Consider the following 17,091-nt stretch of genomic DNA (forward strand, 5'->3'; position numbering starts at 1 on the left):
TAAAATAAGCATTTGATGAAGATAATGTTTTCAATTTTGGGTCCCTAATATTATAAACAATACTGAAATTTTGTGATAGAGGATTTTTAACTGTTTTACTTAAGATGCTTCAGGTGTTGTTGTTTGGGTTTGGGGGGAGGAGGGGTTTTCAGGTGTTCTTCAGCATGTATTTCCTAAATTCCTTTTTCTTCAGGTTCCTAATTCTGTCATAGCAGGACATCAACTACAACAGATTACCTTTATTTCATTAGAAGTTCCAGAAGATACTTCTATATTAATCTTAAGGTTCTTCATTATTTTCATTAAGGGTCAAATTTTCTAGGACTGGACCTATTGTCCCAGTAAAAACTCTCTGGGACAGTCTAAAGGACATCCTGAGCAAGATGCCTCAGGCTTGTTTTATCTATTTATATGTGGTCTTCAGTCTACGCATTCGGCAGAGATTTTTATGTGGTATGCTGATAAAAGGGTTTAAAGAAAATAACAAAACGGATGTCTTCCCTCCTGCCCGTCGCGGCGCAGGGCTTTTTTAAGCGCTCTGCCTTTGTGACAGGAAGTCGTAGCTCTCCTGCCCTCTTGTGCCGCTGCAAAACAAAACGCTCGGCCCGGAGCGGCGCTCCTGCGGCGCGGGGCGGCTCCGGCTCCGCCGCCCGCGGCCGGGAGCTGCGGCCGGCCCCGGGCCCGCCTGGCCCCGCGTTCCGCTGGGCGCGGGGCGCTCCGGCCGCCGGCTGCTGCTGGCAGCTGCTGCAGCTCCTCGGCCGCCCCGCACCGGGCAAAGGTTGGCGCGGCTCCCAACGAGTCCAAGGGTTGCGCTCGTCTCGGGAGGCTCGAGGTTCCTGCAGCTGGGCAGGCGGGAGACGAGCGAGCGTCCGCAGGTTTGTGCCGCCTTCCTTAGCACAGGAATTTGGAAGGCCGAGACCAAACAGAAAGATTTAATCTGCTTCAACGTTATGATTTACTAAAATAATTCTTGCCTTTTGCAGGCACGAATTGAAGACCTCCTGCTCAGGGATTCAGCAGCTCTGCTCCGGAGGGAGTCATTCCTACTATCAACAATACTAGGTTAGGCTGCTGCTAGAAATGAGCTAATAAAAGCTTGGTTAATAAGCTAGCTCTTCGTGCCTGCTATTCTGAACAGATTGAGTGCATCTCTCTAGCACTCTTTCTTTGGAGGGGCTGCAGCCTAAGTATTCGATAAGCTACGATGTAAGAAACCTGAGCTGGCACAGGGGGTTTGTTTTCTTTGCTTGTTTAATAAATGTAGGAAACTCTTTTCCAGCAGCTGAATGCATTTTGTTGCCGTAATTACTGCTTCTGGTGTCAGAATACAGATCAGATCATCCAACTTTTCTTTTTTTCCTAGAGGCACGATGTCTTCTGGAAATGACTGTGAACCCCAGACCTTGACCAAACCCACATTTGATGAGAGAGAGGCAGCTGAATTGGTTGACAGGGTGTTTGGATTGAAGGTGTCTTGGATCGGGTCACTGCCCAGCTATGATGATCAGAACTTCCACGTGCGTGTCTCAGCTGAAGGTGCTGATGAGTATGTCCTCAAAATCACCAATTCAGAAGACAGCCAGGAGCCTGACCTCATTGAAGCGCAGACCCAGGCCATGATGTTTCTCAGTGCAGAAGGCTTCCCTTCAGCCACTCCTTACCTGACAAAAGATGGTAACATAATGTCTCTGGAGTCAGGAGGTGAGCCACTGTGGGCACCTTTACTGCCCCACTCTCACCCTCAGCTCAGCAGTAGCATGGCATACCATGTGTATGCTAAAGGGAAACTCTAGGCTTGTGTTTGAATAGTAGGGATATGCATCAGGCGACCTGTATTCCAGCCACAATAGTCCAAAGTTAAAATACCAGAAGCAAAGCAACTCAGAGAGCGTAATAATTAACTAGGAAAACACTTCAGCTTAAGGAATTGGAGAAGACATTTATCTGACGTGTGTCTGTGCACAGGAAAAGTTAAAAATGCCTCATTGACTATATGGTGCTTGAAATTACTTGCCTTCAGAGTAGTGTAACACACAGCTCTAGCCCAGCTCTGAAGCCAGAATAAATTGCTTTAATGTAGTGCTTGGAAGAAAAATTGTGTTGGCATTTAGCTTTTACTGTCACTGTAACTTTCACACAACATTTGGGATTCCTGAGATCTATTCTGCTGCAAAACTTTATGTGGGTGTGCAGGCACTGGAGGAACCCTGCTTGGTGCTGAGTTTTTCTCAGCATAGATTTTCTAAGTGTGTTAAGGTTTGTACATTATTACACAACATTCTGGTAAATCAAATCTTTGCATTTTTATGAGCTACATCTGACAACTTACTACACTGGGATAGACCTTTTCTGCCTCTTGCATTAAGTGATACTCAGCCCACAGCAGAGTGACTGCGTCTCTCCTTGTCAGGTGCTAGACTTGGGAGCAAGAAGTACATGGTCAGGCTGCTGACTTACCTGCCAGGTACACCAGTAGCAAAAATCACTACCAATGCTCAGATTCTCTATGAGATTGGGAGGCTCGCTGCCAGCCTGGATAAAGTGCTCTCAGAGGTGAGTTCTCATGCTTTAGCCTCACACTTCTCTCTTAATCAATGTCTCTTCAGCATTTGCTCACGTGCTTGCTGCCTGCTTTTCAGACCTGCAAAGTGCAAGTTGGCGACTGCAGATGCCAGTGACTCATGGCTCAGGTGCCAGCCTCCAAGCTGGCTAAAGCCTTTCCCAAAGTACATGACAAGTGACATGGTACTGGTGATACTTCTGCAGTGCACTTTTGTACCACGAATAGAGCAATATGGAGTTCTTTTTACTTATGCAAAGCTCACCTGTTAGTGTTTCAAACCTGGCAAATAAAGGAGAATGAACCCTAGGGTGCTCGAATTAGAGGAACAGAACACCAGGTTTGTTTTAAAGGATTTTTGTGTAGTGCTCAGTGGCTGATCTATTATTTTGAATTCCTTTTGACTTGCTGACTTTCTTCTCTTCATTAGCACTGTGACCATTTCACATTGGTACCCTCCCTACAGTGCCAGCTGTGCCAACAGAGATCTGTGACGCTTCTCATTTGCACCACTTCCACTCAGTCTTAATGCAAACTAGGTTCTTTACTCTGCAGTTACACAGGATAATAAAGCTGATCAATCAGCCAGTACTAAGTGTGATGCATGAAAGACCTCACATTATTTATTAACCTTTCATTAACCTCTCCTTCTCATGTTCTGGCTACCAGCTTCAGACAGTTATGAAATGTGAATTGCCAGTTTTACTAAGCACATTCTTAAATTACAAGAGCATTTTCAATTGTAGAAGATAACTTACTGTTGCCTTCTGGCACACTGGTCACACTCTTATAATGTGGTTAAGATAAGCTAGTCTCAAAATATGCCTGTGACTGATCCTGCTAAGGAGGAAGTAGTTAATGAGAAGCAGTTCTGATGGAAAAGGCTCTTTATTCCCTTAACATATGGATTATCATCCACCAAGGTGGTTTAGGCTCGATTTTGTTCTTTACTGGTTCAAGCACCGTCAACTTTTGACTGTCATTTAGTGATCTTTAAGAACCTTAATTACAAGCATAGTTTTTGTGGTTCTTTTCTTAAAAGGGAGCCAGCTACTCTTGTAGGAAGTTTGTTTTGGTTTGTTTGTTTTTTTTTTTTAATTTGCCCTACACGCTGATCCAATCTGGCCCAGATGTCACCTTAATAAGCATTTGAGGAGTTCGAGATAAGCATGGGGTGTGTAGTGGCAGAGATGCTTTTCCTCTCTGAATGTCACTTTCCAAACCATCCTTTCCATTTGCTAGTGAGAGAGGGATTAAGGACCTTGTATGTTTAAAGCAGTGAGGCCTGGATGTACAAAGGCAAATTTTCACGAGCATAAAGCCGTGGTCAGTGTCTCCATAAACTACTGTGCTCAGGGTTTTTCACACATCAGCTGTTCCTAAGGTTTGTCCCCCAAAGGTCCCACCTTTAAAAGCACAGAGTGTGCCTAGTCCCAGCATGCTGGCAGGTTTTGTGTCTCTGGTGTTCCCATAGCTTTCTGCAGCACCAGCTGTGCAAGCTGAGCTGTGCCAGAGCAGGACTCTGGCCTTGGCAGAGGCTCAAAGTCACTGTTCTAACGTCACCCTATGGACAGGCAACAGCAATTTCACATTATTGAAGAGACAAATGACTTAAGGTAACCTTTGTACCTAAAACACGGGGAAAAACCATTCAGGCTGTATGTAGATACTGAGATGCTTGCTTTAATCATTCTTCAGGTGATTCTTTTACTTGATAAAAAACAACAATCCAACTCATGGTGCTTTTCAGTGAGTCTTATTAGAAACCTGTTAAAATTAGTAGGAGTTTTGAATCAAGCCCTTTAATCATAAAGTCTGCAATTTTTCTTATGCCTATATTATTGTGTGCTTTTTCCAAAGAAATTCCAGCATCCATCAGCAAAAAGTCTGCATCGAGGTCAGTTCATTTGGAATCTGGCAAATGTTCCTCTTCTAGATCAGTACATTTATGCCTTGGGCCAGAACAAATATTGTGCACTGGTGGAGCAAGTTATTGAGCAGTTTAAAGGCAAAGTAATACCCAAGCTAAGCAGTTTCCGAGCCTGTGAGTATTTTATTCTCATTGTAATTATGTTGAACTGAGACACAGAATTTGGCACACGAATTTTATACAGGAGTTCAGCTCTGTAGAGAAGGAGAACAAAAATAGCAAAAAAAAGTAAATCTCCTTTCCCTAGCCTGGACATGGACATGGCACAGAGTAAGCCAAGAGGAATGTTCTGTACAGTCAGGGTCAGCTCTTTATTTTTCTGATGAGTTTCCTCCCATTTAAGTTTATGATTTTCATGCTGTTATATCAGCTTACTAAATATATACGGAATACAGTACCACCTTTCCTAAAGTACTTCATCAAGATTTTGGAATACAAAGGACATGGATATTGAGGATGACGTGACAGTTGTACTGTTGTGCGTTTGCGAGCACGCAGTGTATCGCAGGTCGCAGCAGCCTGGAGCGAGATCCCGTAACTCTCCCTCCTCTCCTCTGCTGTGGTCTCTGGCAGCGCGGTGGAGCTGCACAGGAAGCAGTAAAGGTGTGAAAGGTGGCACTTGATGCTGCAGGGGACTAGTGCAGTTTTGTAGCTGAGTGTTAGCGTAACGTGCATCTTCCCAAGGCTGTTTCAGCTGTTTAATAATTATTAAATACTGTTTCTATTTCTTCTGTGTTTAGGTATCAATCATGGAGACCTTAATGACTACAACATTCTAGTAGACTCCAGCTCTGCTTCCCTGGAGAATCCCCAGTACAGAGTGTCTGGCATCCTGGACTTCAGCGACATGAGTTACGGGTACTACGTGTTTGAGGTTGCGATAGCCATCATGTACATGATGATTGAGAGCCCAGACCCTCTGAGTGTTGGGGGACATGTTCTCGCAGGGTTTGAGAGCATCCTGCCGCTCACCGCTGAGGAGAGAGGTGCCCTCTTTCTCCTGGTGAGTGCGAGGTTTGCACAGTCCCTCGTCATCGCTGCCCACACGGCTCTTCTGTACCCAGAGAACAAGGAGTACCTCACAATCACGGCGAAAACCGGCTGGAAACACTTAATGACGATGTTCGAGGTGGGCCAGGAAGCTGTGGAGAAGAAGTGGTTTGAGACTGCCCAGGCGTACACGCAGCACGCACCTGCCCCGTAGGTCCGCGGCTGCTGAGGTACTGGCGGTGACATCGGACTGAATAAAGCCATCAATAAACGCGGCGCTGCCTGAGCTGGATGGGGCGCGTCCGCGGGCCGGGCGGGAGCCAGCCCATCTCCCCGGGAGAGAAAGCCGTGACCGCCCCGCGGCCTTTACCGCCCTCACGGCGCGGGGAGGGGATGTGACCATTGTGCACCCTCAGGGCAGGAGCCGGCCTCCTTCCCGCCCTCACGGCAGGGACGCGGTGTGACCGTGCTGCCCTCACGGCAGGGACGCGGTGTGACCGTGCTGTCCTCACGGCAGGGCTGCGGTGTGACCGTGCCCGGCCCTCACGGCAGGGCTGTTGTGTGACCGTGCCCGGCCCCCGCACGGCGGGCGGGGCCGTTTCCCGCCCCTTTCGGCGGAGCCCGAGCACGCGCACGTGACGCTGCGGGCCGCGCGCGCCAGCCCCGCCCCCGGTGGCAGGAACGGGCGCGGGCCCCGCCCCAGGCCGGCAGGCGGCACCGCGCAGGCGCGGCGGCCATTTCCGACGCGGCGCTGAAGGTTCGGGCGCGGCCGCAGCGCCCGGTTCTTGCCCGCCGGCCGGGCTTCGCCGCCCCCCGCCCGGCCCAGCGGTTGCCTCCGGCCCGCCGTGAGTGAGGACGGGCGGCGGGTGGGCGGTGGGGCGCGGGACGCGTCTCTGCGCGGCGCGGGAGGCGGCGCGGCCCTCCCGTTGTGCCGCGCTGAGGATGACTGTGCAGTGCGGGCGCGGGCGGCAGCGCCCCCTGGGGCCGTGCCGGGGCGCGCTCGGTGCCGCTTCCCGGCGTTCCCGGGGTTCCCGGTTCACGTGCCCCGTGCTCTCTTGCAGGCCCGGTGCCGGTTCCCGGCGTTCCCGGGGTTCCCGGTTCACGTGCCCCGTGCTCTCTTGCAGGCCCGGTGCCGGTTCCCGTGCCCTGTGCTCTCCCGCCGGCGCGCTGCCCTCCGCCCGCGGCGCGGCCCCGGCACCATGGTGAGTGACCCGCGTTCCCCGGAGCTTTGCTGAGCCGCGGGTGCTGCCGAGTCACGGCCCGGGCGGGGGCGGCGGTCTCACTGCCGGGGCCGGGCTGCGGGCACCGGTGACCAGCCCGAGCTCACCGAATGGCTGGGTCTGTTATATAGGGGCTTTAGGGCGTTGGTGACAAGAGACTGGTGATACTTACTGAGCTATTCCTTTTACAGTCTCGAAGATATGACTCCAGAACTACCATATTTTCTCCGGAAGGTATTTTTTAAACCGACATTTTCGAGTCAGCTCTGTTCTATCTTCTCAAAACTATCAAAACACTTGCAGAAAGGATGGTTGTTAGTAGCATGTTTTTCTGTCTGAATATGAATAACAGATATCCTATTTGCCCACACTCAGTTCTGTAGGGAGAGCAAAGGTCCAAAGTGGACACTTTCAAATTCATTCTAACTCAAGCAATAATGAGACTGAGTCCCATTAGTGAGTAATATCACCTGCCATGTTTTTGAAATAACCATTTATTTCTTGTTTGAGCATGGTTAGATTTTGTCACTATCCCCTGAGAATGGATAATATCCTGCTGGTGCAGTCATGCCTCTCCTTGTTATTCTTGCACATGCTGAAACAAGTACGTACAAACCACGTTTTCTTACTTCTTAGATGGGAGGAACCCAAGAAGTCCAGTATAAGATATTTTCTTTCTTTATTGAAAATTTGTCTTGTGTTATTCTACTGCAGCAGAGAGTTCTTTAATTTTTTTCTTTTTTTTTTAATAGAAAAGTGTTGTTTGTTTTTTTTTCTTTTAATAGAAAGAGGGTTTTTTCCCAGTGGCCATATTATTTTCCTTCTCTGACTCCTTCCTGCTTTTCAGCCAATTAATTTACAATTGACTGGTAAGAGACTGAAGAATTAGATGGGACAATGAGCAGTTGTAAGATTCTTGTAGCTTTCAGGCGCCTTGTGCAGTTGGTCTCGTTCCGCGTCATTTCTCGATGACAGGAATTGCAATCCTTTCCCAGGTCGCCTGTACCAAGTTGAGTATGCCATGGAGGCCATCGGGCACGCAGGCACCTGCCTGGGAATTCTAGCAAACGATGGAGTTCTGCTGGCAGCAGAGCGGCGCAACATTCACAAGCTTCTCGATGAAGTGTTCTTCTCAGAGAAAATATACAAGCTTAATGAGTAAGTTGAAATGGTGATTGAATGTCCTGTGATGTTATTAACAGCAAAGTGCTGATTAGCACATAACCTGGGCTTATTTTATTTGAAGTGTTAATAATCTTTTTGTTTGGTATTTTAGACAAGTATGACTAATCTGTCATTGTTCACTTTAGTAGTTCCCCTTCTAGAGTAGAAGTATTGCTGGTTTGGTTTTTTTTATCTCCAGGAGAATTTTCTAGGTGGAATAACCTGTTTGTTGGTACTATGCTATACAAGGTAATGGTATTGTAGCAGTTCAGAAAACTGGGAAATCTCAGTTTTACGAAATACCATTGGGGGGCAGAATAAATAGTGCACACAAAAATTAACATGCTATTTCAGCTCCCTTTCCACATCTCTGTTTTTCTTTGGTGGCTCAAAAAGTCTGAGGTAACTGGGTAAAATGTGCCTCAGGCTTCTTTGCCACAGTTGTAGCAGAGATGAAACGTCTGTCTATTACTATTTTCATTCTAACTCCTGGAAGTTAAATTTGTGATGCCAGAGCAAAGAGCTTTATGGATTATGCTTTTTTGTTGCAAGGGAGGTAGAGCTTCATCCTTGACAAGAGCTGCAAATGAACACAAATAGTTTTCCATCCTGTCTGCCTCCCATTCCATGTTGATCTTGAAAGCACTTGGAAGTGCTTTTAAGATCAACATGGAGGTTTATCTTGAAAGGAAGTACTGGGTTTTCAAGGAGGCAGTGTAACAGCACACTGGAGTAGTCACCTAGAACAGCCCTTCCATCTTTTGGAAAATTCCCAATTTCGCAAATCTTTTTTGTGCAGCAAAAGGCTTGTAGCATATGAGATTGAGCTAAAGAGATATTAAATTAAGATCCAACAAAACAATCAAGGATTGAAGTGCTTATTTTTCTTAGGGGCCTATCAAGAGCATGAAGTTTCGGTTACACAGATGCCACGAGTCAGCAGCAGCTCCCACTGAAGGCCTGTCCCATCTGTGTGGCTCCTTCAGTGTTGAGGTGTGCTGTGTCAGGTGGCCTCCTGAGAGGCACCTGTATGTATGTACCTAATTGGTCTTGTAAAACCACTCAGAACTTAACCATCCGTGGCATGACCCTCTTCTCAGAACTGTATGTACAGCTAATGTACTGACTCTCTGGCTTTGGCTGTCCACCTCTGCTCTTAGCAAATGGTTACTGATATTTTTGGTGCACCCTAAAGGCAGGAGCTGATGAACCCGTTTTGTACAGCAGCTGTGTAGCTTTGATGAGAAAAGCTCTGCTTGAGCCCCTGGATGAAGATGTGCGTGTTGGTTGGAGATTGACAGGAGTTCAGTTAATGTGTATGCCTTTCTTGCAGGGATATGGCGTGCAGCGTTGCAGGAATAACCTCAGATGCCAATGTTCTCACAAATGAGCTGAGACTGATTGCACAGAGGTAGGTCTGCTGACAGCTAACGTGGTTTTACTCACCTGTGCTGTCACGTTCAGCTCTCTTTATGCATTAGATTAGAATGAACATGCATTTAGTAGATCAGAAGTAGGTTGAAATGGAGCAGCTAGATCACAGATACTCTAACTTGGGAACTTGCTTCCTCTTAAATGTTTTGCAAGATACGGTCAGCAAATCAAGTTTTGAAAACTGTTTTTTTTTCCCTCTTTGATATTAGGTATTTGTTACAGTATCAAGAGCCCATTCCTTGTGAACAACTAGTAACAGCACTGTGTGATATCAAGCAGGCTTATACACAGTTTGGAGGTAATGAAGTGTGATGAATCATTGTGTTACTAAATGCCTCAAGTACAATTCTCTTACATAATGTGAAGGATCTAAGTCTGTGGACAGTTCTACTGAATTCTCTCTACAAGTTATACTTAGGAAAAAGATTGCCTAATATAAGAGGGGAATGGGTAGTCATGGTTACTGGTTTTTGCTGCTGAGGCTTCTACTTTTTATGGCTTGGGAAACTGATGGCTGAGATGCTGGCTCAGTGCATGGAATACTTTGAGTGCTCTTGCATTTAAAGAATGTCTTCAATAGACTAGCAGAGAATTGTTTAGGCAACCTTTCAAAATTTTGGGCCCATCCACCATAACGGCACAATGAATCAAAAACAAGGCTGTATATAGGGGTATCAATATTCTAACACTTGGAAAAAAGTAATGTTTATTTGGCTCAAGCAACATGTTAGAAAATGATATTGTAAGTAGTGTTCCTTTGTATGTGAACTGATGATTCTGTTGTTTTACATATATGTAGTGGGAGAGAATTACCTTTTAAACTACCTGGCTTTTGACATTGCTAAGTTAAATGCTTTAAGAGCTAAGCTACATACCTGAAATACTAAATTTTGATTTAAAGTCCTGAGATAGTAAATTACAATTTGTGAAGACACAAATGAACTGCTCATAAGGTTAAATGGAATAAATCTCTCCTGCCTCCCACACCATGACTTAGAAGGAAATGCTGACGTGCTTATCTCAAGCAACAGAAGTGCAGAACTGTCTGTTAAATCCTAGTTCACAGGAATAGATTGAAAAACGAAATCAAAGAAAATAATTGTAACTCATAACCAATCTTGTTACTAAATTTGGGTTGCTAATAGCCTTCTTTTCGACAGGAAAACGTCCTTTTGGTGTTTCATTGCTCTATATTGGCTGGGATAAGCATTATGGATTTCAGCTGTATCAAAGTGATCCTAGTGGAAATTATGGAGGGTGGAAAGCCACATGCATTGGGAATAATAGTGCTGTAAGTTCTGGGTTTTTTTCTTTTCAAAAAGATAACTTAAAAAGTGTAAATTGTACTGTATTAATTAAGCTGAGCTGTTGATTATTAGTGTGGGAGAGATTTACAGGTAATTGTAGGAATGCTGCTGTTAACTCATGTGTTGGTATTATCTGGCAAAACCCCACTCTCTAGCTGTGTGGTTGATTGCCCAAAGACACCGTTTTAATTTCTGTGAAATTTACAGGCAGCTGTGTCAATGCTGAAGCAGGACTACAAGGAAGGGGAAATGACCTTAAAGACTGCCCTGGCATTGGCCATTAAGGTTCTAAACAAGACCATGGATGTCAGTAAGCTCTCTGCTGAGAAAGGTGAGTGTTCTCAACACGGGATGGCACCCTCTGCTTAAACAAAGGGAGCAGTGAGTGCACATGTTCCAGGTGTGGCTCACTGGAGCGTTAGTTGCCACAAAAAAGTGTTTTCAGAAGATGCAGCAGTTCTCAGCCTTAGCCTAAGAGGCATTCAGATAGCTTAGTCCAGGCTGATGGGCCCCGTTGGCCAGCTCCAGAGGCGAGACTGCAGCCTGGGGATTGGAATGCCTGCGTGTCTGGGAGCAGAACCCTGAGAGGAGCTCCCCTGCTGCTGCGCTCTGCTGCAGGAGGGAGCTGAGCGCGGCTGCCTCCAGCCAGGCTGTGTGGCACAGGGAGCACTGGAGCCTTCTGCCTCACTGTCACTTGTAATCTCAAACCTTGCCCTGCTGATGATTGCTCTGCCTAAACACTGCTGTCTGTTCCATGTGTTTCAGTTGAAATTGCAACACTGACAAGAGAGAACGGAAAGACAGTAATAAGGGTTCTGAAGCAAAAGGAGGTGGAACAATTGATAAAACAACATGAGGAGGAGGAAGCAAAAGCTGAACGTGAAAAGAAGGAGAAAGAACAAAAAGAGAAGGATAAATAGAATATGAAATCAAGTGTTCTCTAGATAATAAAGGACCTGCTTCAGCAAAAGATAATCTGGATTTCTGTGCTGTAGAAGCCTACAGCTATGCCATGGAGGACCCAGAAGTACTTTTGATGAACCAGGCCCTTAGTCATCATTTAGATAATTAGTTTACTGCTCCTTACATTGACCAATAATTGCTTTAATTCTTGAACACTCTTTCTTTCATCTTCTATTTTTTATTATGGAATAAAATTTAAGAAGAATAGTGATGGGTGTCTTTTATTTCCTCAGTAATGCCTGGATATGCACAATCTTGAGGAATTTAATTGCTTTAAACCATTAAAACAAGGTATATGCTAGTTGGTAAAGAACAAATATGGTGTTAGAATTGTTAGAATTTTATGTGTACGTGTGGGTTCTCCTTTAAAGGTAGTGAAAAGAGCTCCTAAGTTCAAAAAGTCATTTCACAAATGCAGAATTAAAGTGTGCTGGCATGCCAAGTTTTAGTTTTGGCCTATTTTGTTCTATAGCAGGCTCTGTCAAACTGATGGTCTTGCAAGCCAGTAGTGTTTTAAAAATGCCCTGTAGCAAATGTGCTCAGTTTATCATAGCCTTCACAAGTGCATGTGTTTTCTAAGGAATTAATCATACAACACTAATTATATTCACACAAACTAGAAAGACATTTTACAAAGGCCATGTGAAAATGCTTTATCTTGTCAAAGTACAAGTAGGTAAGTAAAACAGTGCATGATTTTTAGGCCATGTTGACGACTTCACATTTTATTCTGAAAGGAAATTAAGATGTTTTATGTTTAGTTTAGTGTTGCTGACACTTCCCCAGTGAATTTGATTCATTTCTCTGACACACCAGTCAAGAAAACTAACCAGTTAACCACCAAGAAATCGTAATTGTGCATGAATTAGGAATCACAGTCATTTTTGTCCAGCTTGCCCCTGTACTGAATTCCAAAAAGGTATGATTGTCAGATTAGCAAAAATCTCTTCTACTTCTGAAAAAAAAAAAAAATCTGTAGTGAACAAAAGAGATGAAAAGTTACTGAAAATTACTGTGCACTCGTTCAGATATCAAACGCAAAGTGAAAAGCCTGAGGGCTTAAAAGTGAGGCCTTGCTGAATTTCAAACCATGACAGCAGTGATCCAGCCCATTTGTGTCCACCCTGGATTGTATTGATCTTGTAGGTTGGTTTGGTTTTCTTACCCCAAAGGATATTTGATGTTTACAGGATTTAATATGACCATTTGAAGAAACTGAGCGAATCCATACAGTGTTCTGTTGGTTTCATGCATCTCCGACATTTTTGACTAAAATGTACTTTGTCAACATGGCTAGAAATGACCCTTCCTCCCAGCTAAACCCATTTTTGAGCTTACTGCTGTAAGAGTCACTGTGGAGAACAGAGGGAAGGAATCTGACTGAAGATGTCTGTGCTGCAGCGTGTGCAGTTGTCCTGCACTGACTCTGGCAGCCTCTGTACAGAGAAGGGGCGAGGCTGTGGCTTCTCTGCAGGACCTGCTTGGCCATTCTCTGCGCCTTGGTGCAGCCCAGTTGCTTTAGTCTTTAGCACTGAACTTAGACAGCACTTTGTTAATAAGCAAATTTTATAGCTAATGAAAGTTCAACTGACTTATTCACGCCTTGTGCAACAGTAGGTCTTCCAAATAACAACATAGGAATGGTGTTCCATGTAACAAGTCCTGAAGAGTTGCAGACAACATGCAATGGGTAATATTTAATCTCCATTATAAAGGATTGTATAAATACCTCAAGCTCCATTTTATGTAAAAATTCAGTGCTCAATCTTTCTATTTTTGATCCATGAATGCAATATATCAGCATCTTTTGCAGATTTCTGGATCGCTGATGATGGTTATACAAGTACTTGGAATATGCTCTAAAAGCAGCAATGCCAAAATGGAGTTTTTTTCTCACTTCTCAAAGATTACTTGCAACAATATGTGATAGATTCCAGCAAAGCTTTCTGTCTTCTGGGAAGCTGTTAGTGCATCTGACCTTGTGTTCATCCATGTATATAGTTCATAAAAGGCAGTTTGTTTAGTGTAAGTATTATCAGATAGCTTAGAATATAGACTTAGTAAAATATTTTTCTTAGAAGCATCTTTTTCTAAAAAAAATGGGGATAACTCATATATGCATATTTTGGTTTAAAGAATTACCAATACCATTTTCTTGCCAAACACGGCATCAGCTGCTGGTAAAGGAGAATTTTTTTAGATACTGTAATAATAAAAACTTGGAATGACTTTAATAAATGTACTGAAACATTGTAATAAGTTTTAAAATATCTATTTAAAGGTTTTGTTTGCACAAAGTGGAAGAAGTATTGTCTAATACTTCATGAGTATAATCTTTGAACAGTAATTACCAATTTAATTTAAAAAAACCATAATCTCTCCCTGAGTGCCATTAATATCTGATTGTGAGCTGAGCCTCAGTACTGCCTTGGAACAGGCAAGGAACTCTAGCTGGCAATCATGTCCAAGATGTACAGCCAAGTTCTCCTAACCAAAATTTTATTTGTGATTCGTTTCTGCATTTCAGCCTAGGGCAGTAAGCATATGCTGGAGATCTTTCATTATTAGAATCTTCCTGAGCCATCTGGACACTAATGCAAGTTTTCTTTCCTGTTCTTTCTAGAAATAAGAGCAGTGTTTGACTGTGTTGGCCTATTGTATTGATTCTGGCTTTGTGTGTTTAAAAAAAAAAAAATTTTAAAAAAAATCACCACCAACTGTGCCTTTTCTGGGAGTGGTTTGGGGATAAGTCGTAAGAACAGAAAAATGATTCTGGCGATACATTTGAGGTATCTTTGCTAATCAAAATGATCTTCCTGTTCTTTGTATGGTTTTTTTTGGTGTACGTAGTGTTTACGTAGAGTTTACAGTGTAATACCATAAGTATTTAAAATATTTAGCTATTGCTGTGGATTTAATGTTATTTTAAAACAAGAGCTTCATGTGGTGCTGTGGAAGGTGACAGATTTCTCAAATTAGGTAAAAGTATTTATTTAAAATTGTTTGCATAATATGATGTTTGTAAACTTAAAAAACTGGATAGCTTATATCTCACTTGAGTGCATGATAGAACTTGTTAGGGCAAATATGCAAATATTCACAAATAGATTGTCCTAAGAAATTGTAATGTGGTTTGTTATTCTAAGTAGTTTAAGAGATAATGAAACTACGGCTTCTCCAATAATTACTGTGCTGTCTCTTGCATCTGTCAGTGTTTAAAACTAGTTAGCTTGTTTTCTAGGTGACTGTATTCCGTTCAAATAAAGTCAAATTAACTTCCAAGACTGCTTCTTAAATGACCTCCTTTAGGTATGCTTCCCTCTTCATCCAAATATTTTACTTGTCAGTTACAGAAGCACTCAAATTAAGAGACAACAAAAAACTTCTGATGTTAAATTTGACAGCTGCTTCTGGTTTCTTACGTATTCCAAGGGGATTATTTATTCTTTCTCTTCATAACCTTAATATTAGGAAGAAATACTTCTCCTATTCTGTGTTGTGAAAATGAATATAATGACTGAAAGGTGTTCAGCGGTTTCAGAGGCCTCAGGACTGTGATACAGAGATAGCACAATATACAGGACGTGTAAGTCCAAGAAGCTGATGCACTCAGATACTTCATACATGAGAGAAATTGTGTCGTGTCAGACTGGTGGTGATTCTAACACTTATTTAAATATCTTTCATTTTCTTTAAAGAGTCTTTTCTGCTACATTTTTCTGCAGTAAAAATTAGCCTAATTTTCAAGTTTCAATTGCAGTTATTTCTACTACAATGTGAAAACCCACTGAAGTTACTGGATCTAAGAGTACCCTTCACTGGCTTTAATCTGGAGAAAATTCAGCTTCACAAAGCTTTTAGAACATTTCTCATTTTACAAATAGAACTGAGCAGCTGGCTATTTTTATCTGGGTTTAATTTGGCATTTGGCTTTCCAGTTCAACTACTCTTCAGTGCACGGTGAAAGCTGCCATCAGCCAATTTAATGCAGATTCTCAGAGTGTACTTTAGCAGGGACCTTTGGATGTCACCTCCTGCTGACAAGGGTCCTTTGAAAGACAGCATTACTCATGTCATTGTTTAGCCTTTCACTGAATGGTAAATATTAAACTAAACATGCTGCTGATACTATTAACATTCTGCTCCAAGTTCAAAGCAGCAGGAAAAAAAACATCTACTTATTTATAACTACTGTTTTCTAAAACATTAATAATACAACATAATTAACATGTGCCATATGATGCTACATAAAATATTTAGCAAAATGTTAGGCATGTAACCCAGACAGTTTAATCCTTTTATATCCTACAGCATCTGTTTTGCCTAGTTAGGACCCAGCTGCACACAAATCCACAGTTATGTAATAAAACCATTTTCCTATGTCCTGCACGTTCTAGTGGCAGCTATGTTCAACATTGGTAGTGACACATTATGGCTCTAAAATGCAACTGCTGCAGTGCACAGAAATACAGGTTTTCACCTGATAACCTCATGTTAGGAACACCAGGTGCAGTGCAGTAGTGAACCAGCTTCCACCAAAAACTACAGAGTCGCAATTTCAGTACAAATGTTGCACAGTAATTCTTGAAGCACTCAGAAAATATCAGAACTAGAGTGTAAACAAAAAAAAAAAAACCAAAACAAAACAAAAAAAAACCACCAAAAAAAAAAAAAACAAAACAAAAAAAAAAACAAAAAAAAAAAAACAAAAAAAAAACAAAAAAAAAAACACAAAAAACAACCAAACAACCAAACAACAACAACAAAAAAAACCTGGGGGTTTGTGCCCTGTTTTGGGCTAAAATATATTTTCCATTTACTATAAAATCTTGAGTTGACAACTCCATTGAGCATTTCAAAATAAGAGCATGCTGCATCCTTTACACAAATACTTTGACTGTAGAAGATATGCCATATACAAATGGATTCTCAATATATAAAATGACCATATTTTCTGCAGAGCATTCAAATCAATACAGCCTGTCACTAGAAGTGTGCTGGAAGAAACTCCTGTGTAAGCAGCCTTGTTTTGTGTGCTTGTACAGACTGCATTATGTCTTGCACAGACATGCACAACCCAAATATGGCTGCAGGAAAAGATAATACAGAAAAACATGAGTTTAAAAATTAAGAAAGGGTTTGTAATGCTCCAGTATTCTGTTTTGGTCATTGAAAAGAGTCACTGTTTACACAGAGAGGTTCAGTTTTTCTGTAAAATAAACAGTTGGTATAAAAGAATTTTGACAACTGACAACATGCTTAATGAAATTGCTCTTTGGGTAGTGCTCATTTTAGAAAGGCATAAAGTTGCTAAAATTATTTTTGAGTTAAATAAGGACTATTTTCCTGAGGAATGCAGTATCTAGCACTTTTCATGTAGAAGCTGATTAACACAATAAAGTCATTTAGCCTTCTTTCCAAGTCTTTTCTCTCTATGAAATATTAAACACTGTCTTAGATGCAAAGAATGCATTAATGGCAGCTGCTTCTATTTTTTTGGCAATGTGTACACTATACATTTCC

The 17,091-nt window shown here is 42.8% G+C and overlaps 2 protein-coding genes across 6 annotated transcripts; both read left to right on the plus strand.

The window, feature by feature from the left end:
* Window positions 1–660: 660 nt before the first annotated feature.
* On the plus strand, window positions 661–5,755 carry HYKK (hydroxylysine kinase). Of its 3 annotated transcripts, none has more exons than XM_053955152.1 (6): window positions 661–875; window positions 984–1,062; window positions 1,364–1,701; window positions 2,411–2,553; window positions 4,421–4,604; window positions 5,231–5,755. In XM_053955152.1, the coding sequence occupies exons 3-6, from the start codon at window positions 1,371–1,373 to the stop codon at window positions 5,692–5,694; spliced, it is 1,122 nt and encodes a 373-aa protein (XP_053811127.1). In that variant the 5' UTR covers window positions 661–875; window positions 984–1,062; window positions 1,364–1,370; the 3' UTR covers window positions 5,695–5,755. The 3 variants fall into 3 exon arrangements, with proteins under 3 accessions (XP_053811127.1, XP_053811128.1, XP_053811129.1); XM_053955153.1 differs by having other exon boundaries at window positions 4,421–4,457; XM_053955154.1 differs by having other exon boundaries at window positions 1,364–1,536.
* Window positions 5,756–6,226: 471 nt separating this feature from the next.
* Window positions 6,227–11,775, plus strand: PSMA4 (proteasome 20S subunit alpha 4). 3 transcript variants are annotated; one of them, XM_053954683.1, is made up of 9 exons: window positions 6,227–6,325; window positions 6,542–6,682; window positions 6,892–6,934; window positions 7,696–7,858; window positions 9,198–9,275; window positions 9,508–9,596; window positions 10,459–10,589; window positions 10,813–10,936; window positions 11,371–11,775. In XM_053954683.1, exons 2-9 carry the CDS (start codon window positions 6,680–6,682, stop codon window positions 11,523–11,525), a joined length of 786 nt encoding a protein of 261 aa, XP_053810658.1. In that variant the 5' UTR covers window positions 6,227–6,325; window positions 6,542–6,679; the 3' UTR covers window positions 11,526–11,775. The 3 variants fall into 3 exon arrangements, with proteins under 3 accessions (XP_053810658.1, XP_053810657.1, XP_053810659.1); XM_053954682.1 differs by having other exon boundaries at window positions 6,228–6,325; window positions 6,605–6,682; XM_053954684.1 differs by lacking the exon at window positions 6,227–6,325 and having other exon boundaries at window positions 6,448–6,682.
* Window positions 11,776–17,091: the final 5,316 nt, after the last annotated feature.

This window comes from Vidua chalybeata, chromosome 13, assembly GCF_026979565.1.
Source record: "Vidua chalybeata isolate OUT-0048 chromosome 13, bVidCha1 merged haplotype, whole genome shotgun sequence".
Taxonomy (NCBI): Eukaryota; Metazoa; Chordata; class Aves; order Passeriformes; family Viduidae; genus Vidua; species Vidua chalybeata.